Source organism: Varanus komodoensis, unplaced genomic scaffold, assembly GCF_004798865.1.
Source record: "Varanus komodoensis strain SLA01 unplaced genomic scaffold, ASM479886v1 scaffold28, whole genome shotgun sequence".
In the NCBI taxonomy this organism is placed as follows: domain Eukaryota; kingdom Metazoa; phylum Chordata; class Lepidosauria; order Squamata; family Varanidae; genus Varanus; species Varanus komodoensis.
This window is the reverse complement of record NW_025335727.1, coordinates 1,128,968-1,149,042: the sequence shown is the minus strand read 5'-3', so window position 1 is coordinate 1,149,042 and position 20,075 is coordinate 1,128,968. Positions and strand designations below refer to the sequence as shown.

The 20,075-nt window shown below is 52.4% G+C and overlaps 1 protein-coding gene across 2 annotated transcripts in view; it reads left to right on the top strand.

Annotated features, from left to right (window-relative positions):
• EPHB3 (EPH receptor B3) overlaps positions 1-16,044 on the top strand; it is an 89,738-nt gene extending 73,694 nt beyond the window's left edge. The window contains exons 4-16 of one of the 2 annotated variants that reach the window (XM_044434456.1): positions 1,878-2,033; positions 4,118-4,453; positions 6,356-6,480; positions 7,820-7,985; positions 8,104-8,209; positions 9,027-9,079; positions 9,626-9,748; positions 9,873-10,120; positions 11,398-11,613; positions 12,521-12,670; positions 12,768-12,961; positions 13,257-13,412; positions 15,499-16,044. In XM_044434456.1, coding sequence (XP_044290391.1) covers positions 1,878-2,033; positions 4,118-4,453; positions 6,356-6,480; positions 7,820-7,985; positions 8,104-8,209; positions 9,027-9,079; positions 9,626-9,748; positions 9,873-10,120; positions 11,398-11,613; positions 12,521-12,670; positions 12,768-12,961; positions 13,257-13,412; positions 15,499-15,607 — 2,138 coding nt within the window. In that variant the 3' untranslated portion in view covers positions 15,608-16,044. Of the gene's footprint in view, positions 1-1,877; positions 2,034-4,117; positions 4,454-6,355; positions 6,481-7,816; positions 7,986-8,103; positions 8,210-9,026; positions 9,080-9,625; positions 9,749-9,872; positions 10,121-11,397; positions 11,614-12,520; positions 12,671-12,767; positions 12,962-13,256; positions 13,413-15,498 lie in introns of both variants that reach the window. The other variant, XM_044434455.1, reaches the window with a different exon arrangement.
• The last annotated feature ends 4,031 nt before the right edge of the window (positions 16,045-20,075 follow it).

The following is a 20,075-nucleotide window of genomic DNA, read 5'->3' as shown; positions in this document are numbered from 1 at the left end:
TCCTTTTTAAGATCAACTCTTCAATGTGTGGCTCTTCACTCCTCCAGTGGTGAGCAAATAGAATCCTCACCACAGTAATTATATGTAAGATCAAATATATAGCCTATTTATCAAAATCATTAAGAATGATATCTAATAAAAAAAGAGAAAAATCTTCAGGTTTAAATTTGTGTTTACATTTCCAACATCTGTTTGACATATTTGAGAACATTTTTGCTTATCTATTTAGTGATAAATACTATCTGTAGATAGTATTTATTATTTATTTATTTATTTATTAAAACATTTTTATGCCGCCCCGTTCGCCAAAGCCTCGGGGCGGCTTACAACAATAAATTAAATCCACATAAATAAAAATTTAATAAAAATTAAAATATATACATTAGAAAAAAATGCAATATAAAATAAATATAAATATTTATCGCTAAATAGATTAGCAAAAAACAGATGCTTTATAGATGGCACTGTATTTTTCTATAAGCCACTCTGGGGTTCAGCAGGCTAAAATTTCCAAAGAAATGCATGTGCTTTGCACATGAAGTACTTAGCACATGACCACTGGAGCCGGGGTTTGGTTCACATGAGTGGCAGGCAAGGCGGGAGGGCACTGGGGCAAAGGAAACAGCCTTGCTTGGACTGGGGTTGCCCGCCCCCCATCCCCAACCCTGGCAAAATACAGAACTATGCCTGTCCTTGCTTTGAAATGAAATTCTGACTCATCCGTTTGTCTTCTTTGCTGGCTCGCTGTTTGCAAGGCGCTTTGAAGTTAGGGCAGATCAAAAGTGTCACCCCTTCCACCTGCAGCTGGAGCGATAAGATCCTTTCTGCCAGTTCTTGCCTTTGAACGCGTGACTTGACATCAGGGCTGCGCTGGAACGGCTTCTCCACTTTTGCCACCATCCACAGGCTGTACAGGAAGGGCCCTGCATTTCTGCCGAGTTTGCACGCCTGTTTGCACGTGCGTCGAACCCACAAAATGCCAGGGAGAAAGCAAAGAGCCTTGCCTTCAGCTTGATCTGGCTGTAGGTCAATGCCGTGTGGGTAGCCAGTGAGAGTTGGACTCGGAAATAGGGTAATGTGTCCCGCTCTCTCTTCAGGACATATTGTGGACACAAAACCCCCCAAACCCCAGTACTCAACAGCAGAGTTAGGATACTGTAGGACAGTGCAGTGTGGTGGCAAAAATCCACAAAATCCTTTCACAAAATCTTCCCCACTATCCCCATCAAGGCTTCTTTCAAACTAGAAAAATTAGCCAGGGAACTTTCCATTCAACACGAGAAGCGATGCCACTGAATCTTGGATCTGACGTAGAGATGGGCAAACGTTACCTTGAAGATGGCAAAGACGCTCTCAGCATTGCCGTGCCTCTTTCCCTGTGTTGGGTCCCTGTTGCTCCTCGGCACACTAAATTTATGCAAGTCGAATCAGAATGGTACCAATTTCCCAGAGTTGGCCCAGATTGTGAAATTTGTGTCAAATGAACTGGGGAGATGGGATTGAGTCGAACCCAATAACATGTTTGACAGTTCGCAAACCTTTTCAGCAGGTGTTTGCTCCCGTTCAGAGCTCTGAACCAGGCAGACCCACATGCTTTGGAAGTAAAACTGACATTCTGAATTGGTTTAAAAATGTTGTGCCTGTGCTTGATCTGTGAACAGCTCATTTGGGACATGGAAGTGGCCGCTTAGTGGTCACGATTTTTCTGTTGATTGAGGGATTTCATCGTGAAAAGCTGGAGAAGTTGGTACCAAAAGACAGTTTGCAAGAGGGACGGATGTTCTTGTGAATCGTCCCTGAGATTCGACCGACAGGCCGCACCACCTTCTCTCGCGTGCTGGTAGCTAAGGTCGCTTTCATTGTGCTTTCTCTTGCAGCCTGCGGTCCGGGTACCTTCAAGTCGAAGCAAGGGGAAGGAATGTGCACCCCCTGCCCCCCCAACAGCCGGACCAGCTCTGGGGCAGCGACCCTCTGCACCTGCCGGAACAACTATTTCCGGGCGGACACGGACCCCCCTGACAGCGCCTGCACCAGTAAGTCGCTCCTTAGAAGATGCACATGTGCTCCTTAACAGATTCATTTTTGGCCTGTTATTCCATTTGGGCCTGAGAACGAAGTGTGGGTGTCTTTAAATAAATATAATCTCTCAGGAATCAAATTAGAGACCCACTGAACACAAGAGGAAGCGTGTGCAAGCACGTAAGCGGGCTGGAAGGGAGAAGTGCAGGTTATCCGCACAGAGGCCTCTTTCGCATAGTGTGTTTGGAGACAAACATGGACTGGTCACCAGTGGACACCCAGTAGGAAGTGAGTGCAGCCAGTTCTGGCTCTGTGACAGGTGTATTTGCATAATACACATTTGAGGCTTTCACCGCTGGGGCATGCTGGGAGTTTCAGGCCTTTTTCTCATCCAAACTTACATAGGAGTGCGCCCTACCTTGCTTTTTTAGAGGGGTGTTCATTGCACATCGCCATTGTAGGCCTAATAAAATGTAATACATGAAATAGCCCAGAAAGGCAGGTTTGGACTCTTTGGAAGATGTTCGGCTTTTGATGAGTCCTTGAGGGCAGGAAAGGAAAGTCCCTGATTTTAGAAAGGTCCTTGCAGTTGTCTTTATACATGACTGGTTTGTTGTACAAAGCAGAAAATGGGTAATGCTAATCACTGAGGCTCTGGGTTGCTTGAGAAACTCTCAAATGAAAATGAGACTTTGGATTGATTGATTGATTGACTGACTGACTGACTGACTGATTAATGGATTTCCTATACCTCCCAAAAGGCAAAGCTGTCTGAGCAGTTCACAATAGTACTTAAAGCAAGGCCAAAATACAATATAAAATGCAATTAAGCAACCATAACAGTTTTTCAAAATAAACACTTTAAAAACACTTTAACAATTAAAACCATAATTAATATGGAATGGACCTGTTAAAAGCACCTGATGTCGATGCCTGCATCATGCCATTAGATATCCTGAAATGCCTCTGCTCTGGGGACTGTCTTGCCCTGGTGCCAACAGAATGCCAAGGTGGGCATTTGGGCCAGAGTCGGTGCTTGGGAGTTTTTAGACCGTGACTTCAGAGGTCCTGGGTCCAGACTTCCCTGGGTCAGTTGGGTTTTTGCCCTGTTCTTTATGGGGACTGCCTTCCCTTTCCCCCAACCACACCCTCATTATGTTTTAAAACTCCCTGTGGGTTCATTTCTACCCCCGTCCATCACCTTATTAAAGAATCCCCAAACATTTCCAGAATGCTTGCATATTTGGATGGCATGAATGGGGTTGGTGAAGCCATCAATGCTACCCAGTAGGTGCTTCCTGCAGCCACTCCTTCCTGGTCCAAACTAAACCAGCCTTCCCTGACCCCTGAGGGTTCCTTTGCACAGGAAACCCCGAGGGAGGTTCCAAACCACTGTGAATGTTGCTGTAAAGGCTTTACTTCTGTCATTTCCCTTTCAGGATCATTGTAAAGCCTGCAGAGATAAATGTGATCTAGGGCAGGCCCAAATTTTATCAGAAGATAAATGTTTGTCTATGTTCTGTTTCAAGCATCTCCAAAACTGAGAATTTCCATCCTTCCTGAAAGAATATTCAGCAAAATCTCATCCTTGGTTTCCTTGTCAGTAAATAGGGTGGAGAATTTCCAATGTAACTGTGCATTATTCTAATATTGTTGAAGGCAGCAAAAGGGCTGTCCCTTACTCTTCCTAATCTACTGTCTTAGCCTACTGCTTCTTTTTATCCAATAGTATAAACTAACGATATTGTTTCATTCAGTATTAACTGAGCCTACATTTCTTAGAAGATTATTTGCTTCATTTCCCACACACACACACATTTGCAAAACTCTGACTTGACTGAAAGAATATTAAACAAAACTGGGAGGGCTCCTGCACCTAGAAATGTTTTAAATAAATAAATACGCATCAGAATTTACAGCCCAGAAAGAATCTGGAGAATGTGGGGAGGCAGTTTTCACTCTGGCTTGTGGAATTCCCACGCAGCACTTAAAGCCCCATCAGCTTCCAAGTATGCTGGTGGAGAAGAAAGGGATGAGAAACCCCGTTCTTGAGCCTCAGGGGTGCAACCCTAGCCTGAGTGCCTCTGACCCCTTGCAGGTGTCCCCACGGCCCCTCGCAGTGTGATTTCCAACGTGAACGAGACGTCTCTGGTGCTGGAGTGGAGTGAACCGCGGGACTCGGGCGGCCGAGACGACCTGCTCTACAACGTCATCTGCAAGAAGTGCAGCGTGGAGCGCCGGCTGTGCATGCGCTGTGACGACAACGTGGAGTTCGTCCCCCGCCAGCTCGGCCTGACGGAGAGGCACATCTACATCAGCAACCTGATGGCCCACACGCAGTACACCTTCGAGATCCAGGCTGTGAACGGCGTCTCCAACAAGAACCCGCAGAGCCCCCAGTTCGCTTCCGTCAACATCACCACCAACCAGGCAGGTGAGTGCCTCGTGGGAAGTGCTGCCTCTCCCCTCGGTCCCCAGGAAAGGGTGCGAGGACCCCCCCGCTGAGCCAGTGGCGTCGGGGTCCCACCACACTGGGTGCAGCCTTGAACTTGAAGCCTGGTCGTCGCCCTGGAATCTGGCTTTTGGTGTTACCGATGCCTTGAGGCTGATCTTGCAAAGAATGCAGATGTGTTGGTGGAAGGGGTGCAAAGGTCTGGAAGGGGTGCAAAGATCTGCCTGGGATCTGGATCTCTCCCGCTCGCTGGACTACTCTCCTGCCCTCGGCCCTGTCCAGGAAGTGAGCTGAGATCAAGGCTGCAAGTGCTTGGGAAGATTAGCGGCTTCTTTGTGCAAAGTGTGTGATGCTTCCTCCAAAGGATGCAGTGTGCACAAAACCTGCAAGTCGCTTGTGTGGAAGCAGAACTGCCCTTGCACGGTAGACAAGCAAGCAGAGCTAACTGCCCAGAGAGCCGTTTTGCTGCCGGGCAAATAAGTAAATGAACGAAATAAGTTAATAAATAAGCAAGCCGTGTGTGTGCAAGCCAGCATCACACGCCTCCTAAACTCATGTCCCGGCAGGCACTCATGCAGATTCTTGGTGTAAGGCAGGCTCAGAGCAGAGAGAAAGCAAGCGGGAGTCGGAGGAGCTGAGCTCAGGAGATCCAGCAGATCCCCACTCCCAGAATGGGTTCCTCACACATTTCTAGTTCGGGGTGATCGTCTGAAGCGTTCAGACATGCGGGCTTTGCTCCTTATTTCTAAACTCTTGGCCTTGGCAGCTCTGCACCAAGACTGATGGTTTATGCATTTGGGTGAATTTCTGTGCCTGCTCTGACACCGTCTAGTTAGTAGTCCGAAAGCTGGCTGAAAAGGAGAAGGATCCAGGAACAGATAGAAGTCAAACTGCTGCAATCCCCATTTTTGTAGGGCAGTCTTTCTGTAAGCTGCCCCCCCCCCCGATGGGTTGGATTACATGTCCCAGGATCCCCCGACCAAGCTGATACACAGAAGCTTTCATTTCAGTCCCCATGCAGTTGTTGGCAAATTTTGTGATGGGATGCCAGCTTTTCAGAAGCAGGATAGTCTTGGGATATGTGCCTCAGAAGAGGCTGAAAACGGCTTTGCTTTGGGATGATGGATGGACTTTTCCTGCCAGGCGGCTATGTTCTCCTGCCTGTTTCAGGAGAACTTTTGGATGTGCTCAGGTGAACTCGAGTTGGCTCTTGAGTTCTTAGCAGTGGCTGTGCGGGAACCAGCTTATCGCAAGGGCTCGCTCAAGTCTCAGCAGTTATCTTTATTATTGATTGGTTGATTTCATTTATACCTCCCAATACTTGAAGCTCTCTGGACAATTAACAAAAGTTAAAATTAAATAATTGTGAAAAAAAGCACACAAAAACATTCATTTAAAAGAATAAAGCTGTACTGGCAATCGCAATTGCTATGACTCAGCACAGAAGCATAGCAGAGGGACTGAATAAAATGGAGTATGTACAGCAATATTTAAATATTAAACGATTAAAATAGTGGGATGTATTCACTGGTGCTGAAAAGAATACAAATTGGGCACCGGGCACACTGCTTGGGCAAGCTCATGCTACCACGGGGGTACCACAGCCAAAAGCCCCCCTCCTGGTAGCGCCCACCTCACTTCCTTTGAAAGGAGCTCCTGGAGAAGGACTCCCAGAGTTGACCTCAGGGTCTGGGCACATAGGTTCCTCGAAGAACCTTTCCTAGGACAGACCCGGCCCAGTGTCTGTGCCTGAGGCAGAAAGCTGCAGGTGCCTTTGTAGGCCATGGGGGGGGGGGTGGGCAGGACTGGTTGGGGTTCCGTGCTCGGCTGTTCTTCCTGCTGCGATTGAGAAGGCTGACCAGCTTCCCCCACACTGTCCTGCAGCGCCGTCGGCTGTCCCCACCATGCACCTGCACGGCAGCACGGGAAGCAGCATGACTCTTTCCTGGGAGCCGCCCAAGCAGCCCAACGGGATCATCCTGGACTACGAGATCAAGTACTTCGAAAAGGTACCGCTTCTCCTGCGGCAGGGACAGGACTCACGCCAGCATTAGGGTTCGGGTTCTCTTCAGTTTCGCCAGTCCCGAACATGCTTCCTTTCTCGGTGAGAAGGGCAGGAGCTTCATCCTGGCGTAGTGAAGAACGGGAGCAGGCAACCAGAAAGGCCCCCACGCCTCACTTTTGGCCCCTCAGCGATGCGGGGATAAGAAGGCCAACAAACTCTGCAACAGGGATGGAGCGCCTCTTGCAACCCAAGGGCTGGATTCTGTTCCAGAGGCACACTCCAGGGCTGTGCTCCAGGAATGGGTAGGGCCGAAAGTAGGAAGACGGCCAGCACATTTAGCTTGAAGTCCTCCCAGCCCTGAAGCCCTGGGCAAGGCATTTCAGGCGGGGAGGGCTGTGCGGGAGGGGGCTGCCCCAGTGCTGGTAAACCCCCAGTCAAGTCAGTGGTTTGCGGAGAGGGATTATGGCCAGGGGAAGGAGAGTGCTCACTGGAGAAACCCAAGTAGGCTGGGCTGAGACTCCCAGAGATCCCCAGCTCGGCCTTACAGGGGTTGCCATAGGGCTGGGATGACTCCTACGGGAACCTGTCCCTCTTGTGTCCGTGAACATGCTCAGCCCGGCCCTGCAGAGCAAGCTGAGCCGAGCGGAAGCCCACAGAGGCTTGCGGAATGGAAGCTGTGCAGCCAGCAACCCTCTTCTGCATCCGGTGGAGCAGCGCAAAAGCTGCTGCAGGAGGACGTGGGAGAGGGGCTCTTCTTGCCAAGCAGGGCTCCGTTCCTGGCGAGACCTGCACCACCGCCAGCAGCGTCCCCTTCCGTGCTGTGTTGGGGCTTCCGCAGGTGGTGCAGCAGAGGACCTGCTCAGCACATGGGGGCTTGATTCCTCGCAAGCGCTGCGCAAAGGCTGGGCCGGCTTGCCAGGAATTTGGGCGGCTGCAAAGCGGACCAGAGTCCAGGAAGCCGACGCCAGGGAATCCGACAGGTTCCCACTTCCGATTAGGTTCCTCAAGCATCCCCAGTTGTCACGATTATTGGAATAATACGTATGAAGTGCTCTTCTGAATGCTTGAGATAGGAATGATGATGATGATGAAGGACTGGAAGGAGAAGCCCCTATTTAAAAGTTGTGCGAAACTCTTTGCCTCTGTTAGGGTTAACCAGAGACATTCAGAAAGAGGCTGAACGGCCGTCTGAATGAGATGGTGTGAACTGGTGTCTGACGGCCTTCATGGCCCCTTCCAACTCTAGCATTCAGTGCTTCGACGATTAAGGTGCCCACACGTGGGCCGGCAGTACAGGAGGGCTGGACCAACCGAGACACACCTTCCCTACTTTCCCGCAGCAGGGCCAGAGCGACGGCATCGCCAACACGGTCACCAGCCAGAAGAACATGGTGCGCCTGGAAGGCCTGAAGCCCAACTCGGCCTACACGGTGCAGGTCCGGGCACGCACAGTGGCTGGTTACGGCCAGTACAGCTTCCCCATGGAGTTCCGGACACCAGTGGAGGACGGTATGAATTCCCCGCCCTCCCTCTCCTTTCCTGCACGCCCCTTCCTCCCAGCCCCTCCTGGTGTTGTCCGCAGCTGCCCTTCCAACGTTCTCCCGGTCTCTTCTCCCCCTCCGAGCAGGCTCCAGCAGCAAGAGCTTCCAGGAACTGCCGCTCATTGTGGGGTCGGCCACCGCGAGCCTGGTCTTCGTGATAGCGGTGGTGGTGATCGCCATCGTCTGCTTCAGGTACTGGCTCTTGGTGGGGTGGGGGGCAGCGGGAGCACACGCTCCAGGTATTCTCTGGTATCCCCAGGGCGAATGGCATGTATGGCTGGTGGTTCTGGTTTGAAGATATTATGCAGGAAGTGGGAAGAATCCCAAGCATCTGTGTGGAAATCGAGACACTGGCTTTTTTATTGACTATGTTTCTCTCCCACCTTTCTCCCCTCGTGGAACTGAAGGTGGCCACATGTGGTTCCCCAGGGGTCTCCCCTCCAAGCTCAGGCCAGCCCCAGACCTGCTTAGCTTCAATAGGGTGGAAGCCTGGTGTACCTTCAGACCACGCTCTGGGCCTAATACTGACATCAGAATAAACATTCAGCTTTTCAGGAAGGGTAGAAACACATTATCGCTGTGTGTGTGTGAGAGAGAGTGATTGGGTGCATCTATTTATTTATTTCCCGCCTGTTGCCAATTCTGAGGCTCAAAGCAGCTTACAACATTAAAACATAAGCAATTAAAACATAAATAGAAATATGCAAAATTTAAAGTTATAGTTAAACTACTAGAACATTAACATTCTATAAAATGCTAACATTGAAAGCACTAATAATGGCATAGAATAAAACTAGTCCGACGCAGTCTCACGGGTCCAGACGGTTCCTGAAGGACTGCCAGAACGGAAAGATGTTTGCCTGCCTCTGCAAACACAGCAGGGGGCGGGGTACCAGTCTTGCCTTCCCTAGGAGTGGTGTTCCAGAGCTTAGATCTTCTTCGCAAGATGCCTGGGAGGGAAATGACGCTGCAATGCATCTGATTTCACGTTTCTTTCTTTTTTGGGCAGGAAGCAACAAAGCAGCACAGACTCAGAGTATACAGAGAAGCTGCAGCAATACGGTGAGCTTCAGCCCAGCCAGGCTGCGTGTGCGTGCTGAGGTTTTGTGTGTGCGTGCTGCGGTCGTCCCCCCACCCCCCCCCCCGTGCTTGCTTCCACTCGCATTTGCTGCAGCAGGGCGGGGATTCTGGCTCCTCAGTTTTGCATGCATGCACAGCAAGGAGCTTCGCAGCTAGGCTGGAAGTCTGCATGGTGCTATGGAGAAGCGGCTCCTTGTGGCAGTCGCCCGTGGCTTGCTTCCATTTCTAGGATTCTGTTCATTCCGTTTTGGAAAAGAAGCACGCTTCTAGTCTTCATCACAGTGAGGAAAAGCTCTGCAAGTTACCACTTTTCCCTTTAGGAAAACCATTTAATTAAAGACTTCTGAAGTGTATGAATCATCTGCCAATTCAAATTGTGTTTATATTTGCATAATTTTCTACCAGATTTCTAAACTCAGGGATCATCAGGAATAACCTAGGAGAACGTAACTTGCATGGCCTTTAAGTATAACCCTCTTGTGCATCTCACTTGCTTATGCAAAGCTCGTCTTCTCCCTGCCCTTGCAGTCACTCCAGGAATGAAGGTGTATATTGATCCTTTCACCTATGAGGACCCCAATGAAGCTGTCCGGGAGTTTGCCAAGGAAATCGACATTTCCTGTGTGAAAATCGAGGAGGTGATCGGAGCAGGTGAGCCAGCCTAGTTCAGCCAAACAGATTTTTGCAGAAAGAGGGGAGAAGGAAAGGCAGGCTGCAGCAGAAGGTCTGGTGCGTGACCATTTTTCCGTTCTCCTCTGCCTCCGCTCCATTCCAGGTGAATTTGGGGAAGTCTGTCGGGGCCGTCTCAAGCTGCCTGGCAGGCGGGAGATCTTCGTGGCCATCAAAACGCTGAAAGTGGGCTACACGGAGCGGCAGAGGCGGGACTTCCTGAGCGAGGCGAGCATCATGGGGCAGTTCGACCACCCAAACATCATTCACCTGGAGGGTGTGGTCACCAAGAGCCGGCCAGTCATGATTGTTACGGAGTTCATGGAAAACTGCGCCCTTGACTCCTTCCTGCGGGTAAGGGAAAGTCGGTGGCCTTCCCAAGAACATGTCCAGCTCATGGTTTCCTCGGTATGCAAAACATAACCCTGTTTATCTACATAAGCAGGTTGTGGTCTCCTACACAAATAATTTCCTTTGCAATGGGCTGCAGCTTTAAAAACTCCAGACAGAGCTGTGTATATTCTGGAGATAAGTAGGAAGGTAGGTAGGTAGGAAGCCTGAATATATGTGCACATATATTCTTCATGAATATGTCTTCATGCATATTCTCTGCTAAGGAGAAAAACAATCCTGGCACAAACAGTACAAATGGAAGAACTTTACCTAACTCTGCTTATTTTACATAACTGACTCCACCTTTGCTAGTCATGGGAGAAAGAGCCCTGACTGAGGTTGGCATTCGGATCCTACAAGGAAACCTCTCATGTACTTTCTTCTGATTTTAACCAGGCCTTGTTCCCCCATTTTCAATCATTTCTTCCTGGCCCAGAAGAAATATGCCTTTCTTTTCAAAAGAAAAGAAGCTGAGATGTTGAACACACCAAATTCTGCGCCAGCTGTCTATATTTCACAGAATGAGCGCATCTCTATTTGTGGCAGTGAATGCTTTCAACCCAGAGTCATGTTATTGCTGTGTTGCCCAATGCAGGACTCCTCTAAAGCACATGGAGTCCTTGCTTCCAAACTTAGTTTTTGCTGCTGATCAGGTGGACCATTAGCTTTAAAAACTCCCAGGCCATCACACAGCCGCCCTCACGCTATTCCAGTGGCTTCCTGAAGGAGAGTGCGCACCCATTGATTTGATGAGGAGTCATCACTCTGTTGGGACAAGGAGCTCGGGACCCTCTGGAGCTTCTTCCTGGAGTTGCCCCAGGTGGTGAACCGTTAGCAAGGGCCCTGACTCCAAAGCAGCACATGCCAGCAAGATGCCCGGGTACCTAGCTAGATGCTGCTGAGCCTTGTCCCACCTGGGCAAATGCAGAGCTATTGCTCAGAGGCAGCCTTGCCCACCCTGGTGTTCTCCAGATGCCTGGGCTGGGAATGCCGGAGGTTGCAATCCGAGACCTCTGGCTTTGGAGAGCACAGGATGGCTGTTGCCGGGTTTGCCATCTCAAATACTGTTCATCAGCTCTGGGCTTCATGGGGGTGTGGAGGAACCGTGCAACCGGATTGCTGTGGAGTTGCGGTGCCGGAAGCCGGAAGAGTTGATGGCAGGCAGTCTTTGCAGCCCCTTCCGAGGGCTTCCTCCCGGCCAGACTCCCTTGACCCACCCGTGCTTGTTGCCCCGGCAGCTGAACGACGGGCAGTTCACAGTGATCCAGCTGGTGGGCATGCTCCGCGGCATCGCAGCGGGAATGAAGTACCTCTCGGAGATGAACTACGTGCACCGAGACCTAGCAGCCCGCAACATCCTAGTCAATAGCAACCTGGTGTGCAAAGTGTCGGACTTCGGGCTCTCGCGCTTCCTAGAAGACGACCCGTCAGACCCCACCTACACCAGCTCCCTGGTATGTGACCGTCTTGTTGGCAGACCCGTCTCTTCCCTCGTGGCAGCACCGGCGTCCCAGCTGCAGTCTCGGGTTAGAGCTCTTTAGCAGAGGAGGCCCACCGCCGTTCGCTTAAAGGCGAGGACGGCGGAGGCCTCGGACGATGAGATCCGGCCGGGGGTCTTTGAGGGACACGGTTGGTTCAGGACAGACTGAAACAGGGCTGTCCAACCTCCCATAGGAGAGGGACGAGAAGGGAAAAGCCAAGCAGGCCGTGCAGCCTTCCTTGGCTGCCTTGTCAGACGCACCACCCCCTGAAATCGCAGCAGGAGCAGCAAAAGAAAAGGAGAAAGGCAGAGATGGTGCAAGGAGTACAGGGGGCTGAGTGCCGATGGAGCAGCACACCTAGAAATGCCCCGGGCGCAGGAGGCTGCTTGCGGGCAGGAGTGCCTTGTCTCTTTGCAAAACAGGCGCCTTTTCCCTGCTGCTGCTGCTGCTGCAGCTCCCACAGCTGTTTTATCAGCAGCAGTTGGAGGTGTGCTGGGTTGGAGTCCCCCTTGCCCTGTAAGGGAGAAACCAAACGTCCCATTCCCCCACCAAAACAGCACAGTGGGACAGTCCAGCAAGGAATATGTCACACGAAGCTGCTGACTGCCTACTTGTCTCGCACGACACGGCCTCCTTTTCCACAGGAATACCTGAGGGAATATTAGGGAGCGGCCAGGAAAGAGCAGTGGGGGACCTTGCAGCATTCCCAGCTTTTCTGGGAACACAGCCGTTCCCTCGGATCTGCTGTGCTGGTGCCACGTGTAGGGGCGGGAGTGGGGTCGAAGTGTGGAGGGCCCACTGTCCCAGGAGTGCCAGCCGAGGCTGCAGCGAAGACCAGAGGTTGGCACTAATTAATGGGGTCAAGTGTATCTTCTCCCAGGGCGGCAAGATCCCGATCCGGTGGACTGCCCCAGAAGCCATCGCCTACCGCAAGTTCACTTCGGCCAGTGACGTGTGGAGCTACGGGATTGTCATGTGGGAGGTGATGTCCTACGGCGAGAGGCCGTACTGGGACATGTCCAACCAGGACGTAAGTATGCCCGCGGAGGCCGAGGACCGCTTGCAGGATGGAGGACGGCAGCGCCCAGCTCCGAGTAACGGCGACCCGCTTTTCCTTGTCCGTGCAGGTGATCAATGCCGTGGAGCAGGATTACCGCCTTCCGCCGCCCATGGACTGCCCGACGGCCCTGCACCAGCTCATGTTGGATTGCTGGGTGCGGGACCGCAACCTGCGCCCCAAGTTTGCACAGATCGTAAACACGCTGGACAAACTCATCCGCAACGCTGCCAGCCTGAAAGTCATCGCCAGCGTGCAGTCTGGGTCAGTGTCGTTTGCCCCCTCACCCTCTCCAAGCACAGGCAACCTGCTGTGTCTGGACTAGTAGTGCCAAGTCGCTAGCTCTCATGGTTTGTGGCAGAAAAAACACTGGATGTAACCGTGGGGGCTGGAGGCAGGCGGCAACCAGGGCCTGAGCGAAGAGCAAGCAGGGTGGACAGGGAGACGGATGGCCCCTTTAGCGTGCCGCAGGACTTCCAGGCTTGTCCCCGTGGCTCGGCCACCCGCAGCCCCACCCCCTGCGCCCTGCCTGACCTCTGGGCTCTCTCGTCCTTCGCAGCGTGTCTCAGCCCCTCCTGGATCGCACGGTGCCGGATTACACTACCTTCACTACTGTGGGCGACTGGCTTGACGCTATCAAAATGGGACGGTACAAAGAGAACTTTGTCAACGCAGGCTTTGCTTCCTTCGACTTGGTGGCCCAGATGACGGCAGAGTAAGTCGGGAAGGGCATCCGAAGGGCTGGCCAGCGGTGGCCCGGAGTTGCGTCCACAGCCAACGGGATGGAATCTGCTCCCTTCCTGTGTTCTCGGGAAGGCTCTTACTAGCCACGGCAGCTCCCGGGAGTTCAGCCCCAGCCGGGCTGAGCAGCAGGAGCCCCGCAGTGGCCCCACAGAGGGAGGGAGCGTGGGGCTGCCATGCTCGCTGCCCTCCCCTCGCTGCAGAGGAAACGCGGTGGCTGCCTTTCTGTAATACTGGTCTTTCTAGGCGAACCAGCAGCACAGCAGTGCTGAACCTTCCTCAGCCCGCAGGCCAAATGCCATTTCAGAGGAAATCCCAGGGGTTGAATTCTGGTGGTAATTGGAGCCGCAGGCAAGCTGCCAGTCACTCGAGGCTCAGAAGGGGCACTTCGCCCTTTCAGAATGGGCAACAGTCTACACAGAAGCCAGGAAAAGATGGAGCAGTCCATCTCTGGGGAATAAGGCAGTGTGTGTGTGGGGGGGGGGGGGCTGTGGGAAATCCCCTCAGGGGGATACATTGAGATCCCCTGTGGGTTAGGCACACCCCCGCAACAGAGCAGTGATGACTTTATTGCTGTACCACCAAAAGCCAGCGCTGTCCAGGCAACACATGAAATGCAACAGGACATAACATACAATAAGAATGCAGTGTAAAAATGCAAACAGTGAAGCGTCTTTAGAATTTACAACAGGATTTGGAAACTGATGTAAAGCCAAATTTATACAAGGACAGTAACTAGCGCAAATTAAGGCATAAGACCCCTTCAACCCCCAAAATGCTACTTGGACTGATAAAGTGTCCTTTCAGCGAGAACAGCCTTATCCTGGTACCGAAAGGATAGCGGAGTTGGTGCCAGTGGAGAGCTTGTTCCATAACGGGGGGCCACCACTGAGAAGACCTTCTTCTCGGTTGTCGCAGCTGAGCCACAGGCAGGCCCCAGATCTTGATCATAGCCTGAGGAAGGGACCAAAATCTGCAGGCATCTTCTCTTGGCTACGGTCTTTTTAGGAAACCCTTTTAGGTTGCATGCTGCACCCCGCCAGGCAGGGGGCGGCTCAGCTGGAGTTCTCTGGTCCGCCTCTGGCGGGCCACCCGGCGTGTGAGGAATGCCGCACTGGGTGCGCCTCAGCCTGATCGGCAGGGCGCTCCGGGTGCGCCTCAGCCAGGAGGCAGCTGCGGTGCTTTTGCTGCAGGCCTGCTCTGCTGATCACATGCCCTTCAGGGGGCCCAGCGGGAGCGGTGGCAGCAACGAACAGGCCTGCCGCTCGCCTGCCTCTTGGGGCGTTTGCGGAGCCTTCGTGCACAGGCCCCTGAAGCAACCCAATAGCGTTGTCGTCACCCAAAACAAAAGACGTTGAATTAGCCTTTTGTTAAACCAAGGCCCTCCCCACACACCCTGAACGAAAAATGATTTCCTCATGTACGGAGAAATGTCCTCTGGGTGTGGAGACACATAATTGCCCTGTTCACACACACAGCACCCCAGCTCCTTGGAGGTGGCCTTGGTACTCTTTGGGGTTTCCAAAAACCAGGGTAAATGAGGAGGACAGGAAAGGTAGTGTGTCCTAGTGGTTAGGGTGTTGGAGTGGGACTCAGAAGACCTGGGTTCTAGTCCCCAGTTGGGCACGGAGCTCACTGGGTGACTTGGAGCCAGCCATGGCATCTCGCCCAACCAACCTGGCAGGGCTGTGAGCACCTGTGTGAGCCACCTTGGGTTCCCCACCAAGGAACAAGGAAGGACATAAATGGAGTGTGTAACAGGAAGCAGCAGCAGCACCGGGAGGCTGGCGCTTCTCTGGAGAAGCCAGTTCATAAGACAAGCCAGTTGGTGCCACTCCGTAATCCTTGGTATTTGTGTGGCCTTTGGAGCCCTGGAATCCCCAGCTTACACTCCTTAGCCAGGACGCTTCTTGCTGGTTGTTCTGGTTGCCCTTGCCGGGGGGATTCTGCGCACCCGCTGCACGTACCATTTGCAGAAACCCCTCCCCCTGCATGCGCCCTCGGCAGCGTGGGTGCCTTTTCGTGTGTCGCTGACTCCTTTCCTCCTGTTATCTTCTTAGGGACCTGCTGAGGATAGGGGTGACACTAGCCGGACACCAGAAGAAGATACTGAGCAGTATACAGGACATGCGGTTACAAATGAACCAGACACTGCCAGTTCAGGTTTGACCGCCAGGGACTCTGGGTTTGGCATGGACCCACCGGGAACTCTCCCTAGGATTCTAGTTTGTGGTGCTGCCCAGTTTCCTGAGTTTGGGGGAGGAGGTCTCCTGCCTCCTCCCCTCGCCTTCTTATTTTCGCGTGGAACTTCCTGGCTTGTCAACAGACCTCTGGTGGAACGCACGAGGATGATCCTAGCTTGATGGAAGGCATCCAAGGGGGAGGAGAAGCAATCCCTCCCCGCCCTCTTTTTCTTCTTGTGCTGTGGCACGCCTGGAATTGTGTGCCGGCAATGCCGTCTTCATATTGAAGACAGATTATGCGAGGACGAACTGGGCCTCTAGGGATGTGGTGGCGCAGTGGTTTAAACTGCTGAGCTGCTGGGCTGTTGATCGAAAGGTCGACGGTTCGGATCCGCAGACAGGGTGAGCTCCCGTTGCTTCGTCCCAGCTCCTGCCAGCCTTGCAGTTCGAAAGCCTGCAAATGCGAGTAGATAAAAAGGTACCACTTTCGTGGGCAGGTAACAGCGTTCCGTGCACCTCGGTGTTCAGTCATGACCACGGAAACATGACCACGGAAACTGTCTGCGGACAAACGCTGGCTCCCTCGGCTAGGAAACAGAGATGAGCACCGCCCCCTAGAGTCAGGCATGACTGGACATTAATGTCATGGAGAAACCTTTACCTTTTTACCCGGCCTCTTCCTACCCTGGACTCCTTCGCTCATGTGGAAGTTTGATTTCACCACCTCCTTCCAAGAGTGCTGCTGGCGTTTAGATTTCTGCGTCTTCAGGTTTCTCCAACCCGGTGCCCTTCTTTGGCACACCCATCAGAAGCCGCTGCCACGGCGCACCTCTCCACCTCTGCTCCCGGCCAGAGGAAAGGGGGGCCCACACCAGCGAGGAAGACACCTGCTAGAGCCACACCTCACCAGGAGATGGCGAGGACGGGGGGATCCGCCTGGGCCTCGTCCCTCTGCGTGGTCGGAGACCGGGCTTCAGCTGAGAAACGGCTGCAGGGCAGAGCACCGGGTCCGTCTGGGCCCATCACACTGGGACTGCACAGCCAACGGCAGCTTCTCTGCAGGGCGTCGGACCAGCCGCCTCCACATCATGCGTCTGCCGCCGTGATGTTTCCAGAGGCCCTTCAGCGCAAGTTTGCACAGAGATCACACGGGCAGGCAGACGGACATGGAAGGCAGCCTGCCTGCCCACCCGGCGGGACCCAGGAGGGGAAAGGCTGAGCCCTGCAGCTCCCTCCCCACCTCATACTTTATGCAGGAAGGAGCGGGCTGTCAGCCGCGTGCCCATCTCTGCGGATCCGCTGCCTGACACACGCTGTGATTGCTGCCAAAAAGACTGGAACTCTTCTCTTCTCTTTTCTTCTTCTTCTTCTTCTTCTTCTTTTTTTTTTTTTTCTTGGTTTTTGGTTTTTTGCTTTCTCTCCGAAAGCTTCTGCAGCCCTGAGCAGAAGGGGCAGGAGGGATGCTCCTGGGGCGGGCAAGCTTGCATGTGTAAGAATGCGTGTACCGGGCCGTCTGAACCATGCAAGAGAGCATGGGCAGAATAAAGACAATAACGATTTTACTTGAGTTTCCTTCAATCGATCCCTCTCTTTATATCTCGTGCTCTCCTCTGCTGTACAGTACCCACAACAAAAAAATGTCAAACCGCTGCCCTTGTTTTCCTTTGTACAGGTTTTTTTTCCCCCTCGCCTTGCCTCTGGGAGCAAGACTGTGTAATCCTTCTCTTCCAGCCCCAGGCTAGAAATAACAAGACATTGTTTTCAGCAGGGGCAGGGAGTGGGATGTGCTGAGGCTGCTGTAGCGTGGAGCCCTGCCTCTCCCTCCCTCTGGCCGCGGATGCCTTGCTCTCCCTGACAGGCTGCCTGGTGTAGGTTCGTGCTGCAGAGCCACGCACACACTGCCCCCTTCTGCTTCCCACGTGGGTCTGTCCAGGCCCATGCCAACTGACCGAGCAGGAAGGAGTCGGAGGATGCCCACCGGCCAAAGTCGAGGAGGGTCTGGGTGGAACAGGAGTAGGTTTGGCCGGAGGACTCTGTGCCACTCGGGACGAGCTCCAAGGAAACGAGGCGAAAGCTGGGAAAGCTGCAGAAAACGAGGGAGCGTTGGGAGCCCTGTTGTCCCCGCAGGAGCCCACACTGATCCTCTGACGGGTTGCTTGGCTGCAAAGCAAGAGAAGGGAGCGGAGCTGAAGGGGGGCGTGGTACCTGCAGCCGCGCTTCACGTGTTGCCCACCCCGGTGCAGTGCACAAGCACACCCGAGTTTCTCTTTGCGATCGCTGCCTTGGCTGTCCTGGCCATCCTTCCTCCAAAGCTCAATCTTGAAGACGACCGGCAGATGGTTTGCAAAAGAGTTCTCTCTTCTCTTTGGAACAGTGCAATGGCTCGGTGTCCCTTGCAGTTTGCTTTCTTGATCACAGTGGGAAGCAGAAGTTCAGCACAGTTTGCTTGTATGCTGTGTTTACAGAGGAGCTAAATCTCTCCCCGTCTCCTCCATTTTCCCTTTCTGGGTAGCTTAACTTCTTTCGTCAGAAGCAGGCATGAGTGCAAACTTGTGGCTGGAAAATCCACATCATCACCACTCAAAATGAGGACACCTTGCATTTGCCCCAGATAACCCAGGAGAGACGGTGCTCTTTTTGTCCTTCCTCCTGAGAGTTCGCCAGCTCTCCGGTTGCACAGAACGCTTCTTCCAAGTGCTTTTATCATCTCTCCTGCAAAGGGAAGGCAGGACAACCAGCTCAGGGCCGCCAAGTGAAAGAGGGGTTTCGTTCAGTGGCAGAGCGTGTGTTTTCACGCAGAAAGTGCTCAGTCCAGCCTGGTATCACCCGTTCAAAAGATTTGGTGTCATAAGGTAGGAAAAAACTCAAAACCTGAGAGAGCAGCTGCTTATAGGGGTGGCGGGACCTGCTTTGCCTATGGCAGGCTCAGTTCTCAGCATCTCCAGGTGAGACTTGGAAAGAACACTTTCTGAAGCCCTGGGAAGCTGCTGCCAGTCAGAGCCTAGCTTAGATGGACCAAGGGTTTCCCTTAGTATAAGGTTTCGGTTGTTTCTAGTATAGGGCAGGTTCACCAGTAGTCCCAGAATCATGTTGTGATTGTTAGGAGAACATGAGTGCCCAGTAGTCCTCAGAGTCAGTCCTTCATAAAGACACTGCAGTTGAACACGGAGTCCATCATGCAGTAATCTTTGATCTTCGCCGGGCTTCCTCCGTGTTTAGGCACAGCATTAGACAATCGGCATCCTGACCTCAAAAGCAAGCGCCCAGTCCCAAAATGTGTCCCTTGAACTTTTCTAAGCATGAGCATCCTGGAAGAACTAATTTGGGAAAGTTGGGAATGCAGGCTACCCTCTTAGAAAAGTCCCCCTCCTGTAACATTCTTGGCACCGTGTTTGGCAAAATCAAAGCCTTGGAGAATTCCGTGAGCTGCGTTTTAAAATTAGCAGCAAAGCTACTGTGTTGTCCCCACGTTCAGGTATTCATGGTCCTGCCGAGCGGTGTTCTTGGGTTCCTTTGATGAACTCAAAATATCCTAATTTTCTTTTTTAAGAATGGGAAGAGACATCTGTATTAAGAGCATAGCCCAAGCTGGACCTGACCAAGATCTGCCTGGCCTGGTGTTCCCCTCACACCATAGCCACACGGCTACCTGTGGGAAGCTCGCAAACAAGGCATAAATGCAACCGCACCCTCGCACCCATGTTCCTGGGCTGTCCCTGACACTGGAGGTGTTCTGTAGTCATCGGGACTAGTAGCCATCGGTAGGCTTCTCCCACAAGGATGCGTCAGGTCACCTTTTAAAGCCTTCCAGTTTGGTGGCATTACCTCTTTTGGAAGCGGGTTTTTAACTTAAGTGCTGTGTGAAGTCCCGTCTTCCATCTTTCCTGAATCTCGCACTATTCAGCTTCTTTGGGTGACCCTGAATTCTAGCGATAGAAGAGGAAGGGACAAATGTCTACATCTGCTTTCTCCACACCAGGTATCATTTTAACTCCCCTGCCCACACCAAGGAGTCTCATAGATTAGTAGAGTTGGAAGGGCCAAGAAGGCCATTGGGTCCAACCCCCTGCTGTTTCAGGTCACTAATCTGCACAATCCCACTCAGATGACTGTCCAGTTTCACACACAAGATTGCTGGAATACCGATCTGAATTAGAAGACTGCCCTGTAATCCGGCCATGTTTATTTAACCTTGATCGTTCCAATGTGGTTTCTTAAGCCTTGGTTTCGATGGAACTAATTCTAGGCTGTGGCTTATATCCACTTCTTAGCCTGGACATAATGAGCTTGCCCTGGCATAACTCAGCATCAGGGAAGGGCACCTTCTAACCTTCCATGCATTATGGGAGTACAAAGAGCTTCTTTCCTACCATAAGTCTGTGCTTGCTTGTCTTTGCCCGGCGTCTTAAAACATCTACTCGAAACATGTTTGAGGACATGCAGTCCCTCTTACT